This window comes from Carlito syrichta, unplaced genomic scaffold (assembly GCF_000164805.1).
Source record: "Carlito syrichta isolate Samal-C Ts95f unplaced genomic scaffold, Tarsius_syrichta-2.0.1 Scaffold118078, whole genome shotgun sequence".
Classification (NCBI taxonomy): Eukaryota; Metazoa; Chordata; class Mammalia; order Primates; family Tarsiidae; genus Carlito; species Carlito syrichta.
Window position 1 is genome coordinate 71857 of NW_007062174.1, and position 7565 is coordinate 79421.

At 54.6% G+C, this 7565-nt stretch overlaps 1 protein-coding gene across 1 annotated transcript in view; it reads left to right on the forward strand.

Annotated features, from left to right (window-relative positions):
* Positions 1-4878: 4878 nt before the first annotated feature.
* CALY (calcyon neuron specific vesicular protein) overlaps positions 4879-7565 on the forward strand; it is a gene marked incomplete at its 3' end in the record, with an annotated part of 3597 nt that continues 910 nt past the window's right edge. Inside the window, exons 1-3 of the mRNA XM_021707474.1 lie at positions 4879-5064; positions 6133-6246; positions 7018-7293. Of these exons, the coding sequence (XP_021563149.1) occupies positions 4930-5064; positions 6133-6246; positions 7018-7293 (525 nt within the window). The remainder of the gene's footprint in view (positions 5065-6132; positions 6247-7017; positions 7294-7565) is intronic.

Genomic DNA, 7565 nt, shown 5'->3' on the forward strand with positions numbered 1-7565 from the left:
CCCCCGCTCGCCCTCCCCCCAGTTCTCAGGAGCCCGGTGTCCTGTGAATGAGCCCAGCCTGCCTTCCCAGCGCGTCCCTGTGACTCAAAGACAGGAAGAAATGTTCTGCGTGCGTGCATGGGGGGGATGGGTCCCGTACACAGCCAAGGCAGCCCTGCCTGCTGCATTCTGCCTGGGGCACTGACCTGGGACCAGATCCGAGTGTGCAGTGGGCCCCAAATTGCTCCTTTTCTTCTTGAAGACGCATCTTGCGGGGGAGGGGGGGGGGGGGGGAGCCTGTCTCTGTTGCCATGGAAACCTGCGAAGATGTAGGTGCCATGGAAACCTGCGAAGATGCCCATCATTCCAAGTGGGAGGAGTCAGCGTTTGCCTCCCATTCAGAGGGGACCCCAGAGGTGCAGCTCCTCAGAAGGGCCTCTTGCCTACTGGGGTGAGGGGAGACACATTAGGGGGGCTTTCCAGCAGACGTAGCCCCTACCCGTGAGATGGCTGGTTTGAGAGGAGGACACGCCCCACCCTCGCCCTCATCCACTCTCTCCTCTGGGGAGGCAGGGTTTGCTCCTCCTCCGTGTCACCCTCACAGGCCCAGCTCTGCCCCAAGCCCCAGCACGCCCAGCTTTTCCTGCGGGGGCCACCAGCCACGTCCCTCCGGTTCTCCAGTCTGCCCCTCCCTTCCCAGCCCTTTCCCTGCCCGCCTTCTGCTTCCACGTGATCCCTTGTGTATCTGTACTCGACAGCGACGGCCTGTCATCCATCTCCGGCTCCGCAGCAGGACTGGTGCCCCTTCAGGCGGTACAGTCTGTGTGAAGAACACCTGCATTGTGAAGCCTCATCCGATGAGTCACCAGTGGCCCACTGCCTGGGGCCTGTTGCGCCCCTGGACTTACCTCAGGAAGAGCCTCCAAGCCTGGGGATAGCCTGGGAGAGGGACACTTTGCAGGGCCCCTTCTGGAAGGGCCCAGCCAGGCACAGAGTCGCCTGCAGTAAACAAACATGGAAGGAAGGGCGGGACGCTCAGGGTCTTGAGCGGACTCTCCCCCTGGAGAGGCTTGGCTGAGTCCAGGGTGGGGGCACCTCTTGGCCCTTGGCTAAGCTACTTCTACCCCTTCTCCCACCCCTACCCAGCCCTCCCTTTCCTGCGTAGCTGCTTCACACACAGATGCTCCCACATGCAGGTACTCCTTCCCACAGATTCTTCCTCCCACACGGAGATTCTCCCACAGACAGATCCTCCCACACGCAGATACTGCCACCCACAGATCATTCCTCCCACACTCGCATCCTATCTTATGCAGAGCCTCCCTCACACGTGTAGGTCACATATTCTACACACAGATCTTTATCATCTGTTTATTCACTGGACAGCCCCTGGGCAGGAGCTCTGTGATAGGGAGTCTCCTGCTTCTGATCCTGTGGGTCCTGGCCACACCTGGACCCCCCAGAGCAGGGCCTGGGCACTGCAGGACAAGAAAGATTGGTCACCTGTGAGTCTGGTGGGCACCTGCCCTTCCTGTGGCTGCTGTCATAAACTACCACAACTGGGTTGCTTAAAACAAGAGAAATAGCCGGGCTCGGCGGCTCAGCCTGTAATCCCGCGCCTTGGGAGGCTGAGGTGAGTGGCTTGCCTGAGCCCGCGGGTTCGAGACCCGCCTGGGCAACTTGGCGAGACCTCATCTCTACAATAAATCAAAAAATCAGCTGGGCGTGGTAGCGCGTGCCTGTAGTTCCGGCTACTCGGAAGGCTGAAGCGGAGGGATCGCCAGAGCCCAGCGGGTCGAGGCTGCGGTGGCCGGGAGCGGCCACTGCACTCCAGTCTGGGCGACGGAGTGAGATTCCGACTCAACCACAAAACAAAACAGAAACAAGAGAAACGCCTTCTCTCACAGTCCTGGAGGCAAAAAGACCCAAATCCAGGTGTCTTGGTGCAGGGCCACGCACCTCCCAGGCCTCCAGGGGAACAGTCTTCCCGGCTGCTTTCAGCTGCTGGCAGCCCTAGGTGGTCCTTGGACTGTGACTGCTCCACTCCAATCTGTGCCTCCACTCACAGACAGCATTCTTCGGTGTCCAAACTCCCCTTTTCTTTTTTTTTAAGATTGGAAATTAGAGTTTGTTTAGAAAATAAATGAGAGCGAGGGAGAAGATTCACCTCCCCAAGGCAGGGGAAGGGGCCGAGGCTTAGGAAAATGTAACAGCCATAGCTCAAAAAGCCATGTGGCCAGACCAGAGCTTAGCAAGGCAATGCCCAAACTTCCCTTTTCTAATAAGTCATTGGATTTGGGCTCACCCTAATCCAGGATGGGTTCCTTCTAACTTGATTACTTCTACAAAGACCCTGTTTCCAAAAGGGATCAGGTTCACAGGTACCAGAGATTAGGTTTGGACATATCTTTGGGAGGAACACCATTCAACCCACAATAGGCCCTTCTTCATCTGTGAGCTGCATATATCTTCCTCCAGTCTTGGTTCTTTTCCCGTTCTTTGAAGGCTATTTTTGTTTGTTTTTGTTCTGTGAGCTAAAGTCTCACTCTGTCACCCACGCTGGAGTGCAGTAGCTTGCTCACGACCGCCACAGCCTCAACCTGCTGGGCTCAGGCAACCCTTCCACCTCAGCCTTCCAAGTAGCTGGAACCACAGGCGCACGCCACCATGCCTGGCTAATTTATTTATTTATTTATTGTAGAGACAAGGTCTTGCCAAGTTGCCCAGGCTGATCTCGAACCCCTGGGATCAGGTAATCCTCTCACTTCTGCCTCCCAAAATGCTGGGATGACAGTTGTGAGCCACTGCACTTGGCTTGAAGTCTGTTTTTTGTTTTTTTTTTGAATTGGAGTCTCACTGTGTCTCCCAGGCTGGCGTGCAGTAGCATGCTCACAGCCACCACAGCCTCTGCCTGCTGGACTCAGGTGTTCCTTCTGCCTCAGTCTTCCAAATAGCTGGAACTACAGGCCTGCGCCACCATGCCCAGCTAATTTTTTATTTATTGGAGAGATGAGGGCTCACCAAGTTGCTGAGGATGGTCTCAAACCTGTGGGCTCAGGCAATCCTCTCACCTCAGCCTCCCAGAGTGCTGGGATTATAGGCGTGAGCCACTGTGCCCGACCAAAGGCTGTTTTGATGAGCAGACATTCTTAATTTTCATGAAGTAATTTTATCAATATTTTATTTTTATGGTTAGTGCTTATTTGTCTTATTGATGAAATATTTCCCTCCCTGAGACCAGAAAACCCTTCACTATTGTTTTAGAGATGCTTTCTTGTTTGCTCTTTCAATTCAGGAATATCCACCTAGAGCGGATTTCTGTGTATATCGTGAGGTAGGAATTAGATTCACTGTTTGCAGTGTGGACAATGGTGTATTGAAGGGTGGCCATCCAGCTGAGAGCAGTGGTTCATGCCTTTAATCCCAGCACTTTGGGAGGCAGAGGCGGGAGGATTACCTGAGCTCAGGGGTTCCAGACCAGCCTGAGCAACATGGTGAGACTTCATCTCTACAAAAAAAACAAAACAACAACAAAAAAAAACCAGCCGGGTGTGGTGTCACATGTCTGTGGTTCCAGCTACTTGGAAGGCTGAGGTGGAAGGATCACCTAAACCCAGCAGGTTGAGGCTGTGGTGGCCATAAACTTGCCACTGCACTCCAGCCTGGGTGACAGAGACTCCTACTCAAAAAAAAAAGGCGACCATCCTTCCTGCTATGCAGTGGTGTCTTGGTTGTAAATCCAAGGTCTGTGTGTGTAGAGTGTGTCACATGGAACTTTTTCTACCACACAGCAACACCATGTCACTCAATTTTTTCTGCTGCATAACACGCCAGACACCTGGCAGCTGAGACCTCCTCATTCTTTTCCAGAATATCTTGTGCTTCTTGTCCTTCTGCCATCCATATCAAATGACGATGCTCATCAAACTCCTCTAAAAAATTCTATTGGGAGTTTGATTAAGATCTATTGATTCTGCAGATACACTGGGGAGGGAGTATAACATGTTTAAACATGTAGACTTCCAAAATCCATGGCCATACTCTTCCCTATTTCCTGGCGGGATTTAGCCCTTCTTTGGTCTCCAACAGAAGTGCTTCCTGGCTTGCCACGTGGAGGTCCTGCTCATCTCTTGTCACACCTGTTCCTGAACATCTGGATCTTATTTAAATGGAATCTTTTTTTTAGATTGGAAAATACAGTTTATTTAAAAAGTAAATTGGAGAGAGAGAAGATTTACCTCCCCAAGGTAGGGGAGGGGTCCAAAGCTAGGAAACATGGTGACCTAACTGGAATCTTTCATACATTATTTGTTTAATTTTCTACCACTGACATATAGACATATAATTGATTTGTGAATAACTTAAATCCAGCAACCTTACTGAAGTCACTTTTCAATCCTTACAATTTATCCTCAGATGACTTGGATTTTTTACAAACAGTATTTCAGCCCTATGGCTATTTCTTTTTTTCTGCCCTGTAACATTGGCTTAGACTTCCAGCACCACAATCTATAGAACATATGATCAAAGGCATTTTTGTCTCCTTCCTAATCTTTTTTTTTTGAGTTGGTGTCTCACTCTGTCACCCAGACTGGAGTGCAGTGGCCGCTCCCAGCCACCGCAGCCTCGACCCGCTGGGCTCCGGCGGTCCTTCCGCCTCAGCCTTCCAAGTAGCTGGAACTACAGCCATGCGCTACCACACCCGGCTATTTTTTTATTTATTTATTGTAGAGATGAGGTCTCGCCTGCCCAGGTGGGTCTCGAACCCACGGGCTCAGGCAATCCACTCACCTCAGCCTCCCAAAGGCGCGGTATTGCAGGCTGAGCCACGGAGCCCGGTTTCTTCCTAATCTTAAAGGCAAGAAGATTCACATGCATGGTCATCCATGGTGGGGCCTGAGGGCGTGACCCTGTTTCTATCTCTGGACAGAACAAAGACTGCCATCCACCATGGTGAAGCTGGGCTGCAGCTTCTCTGTGAAACCAGGCAAAGAGCCAGGGATCCAAGTTGGGGCTGCCATGGACGGTGTGCCTCTGATCAGCCCCCTGGATGTCAGCCAGCTCCAGCCACCGTTCACCGACCAGGTGAGGGGCCTGAGCCAGCATGGTGGGTATTTCTCACGCTCCCCTGAGATCAAGGGGGCGGCGGGGTGAGGTTTATTTAGATGTGACTTTCTCCTAGGTGTAGTTGTGCAGGGCTGAAACCCCAGCCAGCCATGGGTACTCCGTTTGACCTGATCAGCTCCTATAGCTCTTGGAGCCTCCTTTCTGATATAGACAGGGGCAAACTGGCTGCAGGATGACCAAGGATTCATGCACTAACCTGTAGACATCTTCCAGCCCGTGTGTCATCTATCCAGGGCTCAGCAAGCAACAATCCCCACCCTTTCCCTGCTAGGCACTGCTCTGTCTTGGGGCAGGCCTGCGATGGGGGTCATGGGCATGTGACCAAGGGAGGGGGAGCTCTCAGTGGAAACTGGTGAGAAGCAAAGAGCTCAGCTCAGGCCTGGCCCAGCCTGATGCCAGAGAGCTCTGGAGCTTGAAAAGCACCCAGACTTGTCCCAGCTGGAGGCAAGAGGGTGGCATCTGTGCCCACACCAGCCAGCTATTGACTGGGGTAGGACAGGGGGATCTTCCAAGTGTTAACACTCCTGTTGGTCGAGGGCAATTCTCCAGCCATCTGTGTGGGCTCCCACTGCACCTGTGACATGGCTGCCTTGGAGGGCGGAGTTTTTTGAGAGCACACACAGAACACAGAACCGTCCCTGCCTGTGCCCATGTGGTCCGGGCCTCAAGACTCGAAGCCAGCAAAGAAGTCAGGGCAGCTTCCTGGAGAAGGAGCCCAAGCTTTGGAGCCACCAAAGGGGAAGCTGCTGGCAGGGAGAGCTGGCGCTCTCCGAGGCGAAGGAGGCTGGCAGGGGGAGCTGCTCCATCAGGGGCTGGCCAGACTCCAGGGCCGGGTGCCCCCGGCAGACTCGCAGCACTCACTCTCCCTTGGCCTCACTCGTGGCTGCTGGAGCTCTGCCACCCTGGCAGACAGTCCGCGTCCACACCACGGCCCCGCGGCACACCCCGGCTTCCTCCCTCTCAGTTCAGAGCTCTCCTGGGTCCTTGTCCACTTCCCAGTGAGGCCATGACCGTTTCTTTTCACAGGTGGTCATCAAGACCCAGACGGAATACCAGTTGTCCTCTCCAGACCAGCTGAAGAATTTCACTGACCTGGAGGGCCAGCGCCTGAACTTCGGCCACCCAGAGGAAGGGCGCAGGGTAGTCACACCCACCCCATCCCGCAGTGGGGACTCAGGCAGAGGAAGAAGGTGGAAGGCGGCCGCCAACCAGGGTGTCCAGGCTCTGGCCAGGCCGAGCTGGGATCCCCTTGCTCCAGCTCCTGCTGTCAAAGGAGAGTGGTACAGTGCGTCCCCCTTGCAGGGCTGACCATTGTGTCCTGTGCCACACCGCTCTCCAGGCTGTGAGGAAGTTGAGCTCCTGCAATGTGTTTCTCTTCAAGTGAAGCACCAGTTTGTGCTGCTGGCCCATTTTCCCAAAGGGTCACTGTTTTTCTTTAGTGACTTGTAGGCTTTCTGTGTAATACGGGTACTAACACTTTCTGCAGTGTGTTCGACAAATATCTTTGCTCATTTTCTACTCTCCCTCATTTTTCTGCAATAGAAGCCCCCCTGCCCCCAGAGTCTGCCGGGGTGGCCAGGAGTTCCTTGGGTTTCTAGTGTCCAGATGGCTTCTAGTGTCCAACTGCTGTGCAGTGCCCACGTAGGCAGGGAAACTGCAAATTCCTACAAGCACCTGCTGGGTCAAAGGTCACATGCACTTTACCGGGTGGCAGATGTTTCAAGAATCCCAGTGGAGGAGCCTGGACCCGAGGGGTGGTGCCTGGACACTTGACCCTGGTGCTGACCTTCCAGAACAGTTTTGACTGCCTGGAGTGGGGACTGGGCACCAAGACCCGGGGGGAGGGCAGTCCTGTGCTCAGCTGCAAGTTGCTGGCCACTAACAGCTCCTCCTCCTCCTCCCTCCTGGCAGCTGCCCACAGCGCGGATGATCGCCTTTGTCATGGCGCTTCTGGGCTGCGTCCTGATCATGTACAAGGCCATCTGGTATGACCAGTTCACCTGCCCAGATGGCTTCCTCCTTCGGGTAAGTGGGGCCTGGAGCCTGGGGCCTGGTGGGGCAGTAGAGACCGCCTGTCCTCTGATGGCCTCTGGACAGGGCCAAGGCACGGGAGGGGTCCTACCAGGGTCGCTCCGTGAAAGCCTCAGGAAGGGGGCGTCCCCCTCCCCCATCCCATGCCCCACCAAGGTGGGCCGACAAAGTTGTTTCTTGCTCCCGTGAGATGAGAATGTGGCTCCCGAGGCTCGTCGTGTTCCGGCTACTTCTCTGGAACATGTTGAGATCCTCTCTTTCGAAAACTTAAAAGAAACGGTGTCCCAAACTGGAGGCACTCTTCGGGGGCTTGAAGGGTGGCGGTCACAAAGGCCTTCAGGCAGACCGTCACCCAGCTGCCTAGGCTCAGCGCCAAGGCAGGGCCTTCCCGCGGGCGGCGGGCCCGTCCCCTCTCTGTCCCCGCGCCG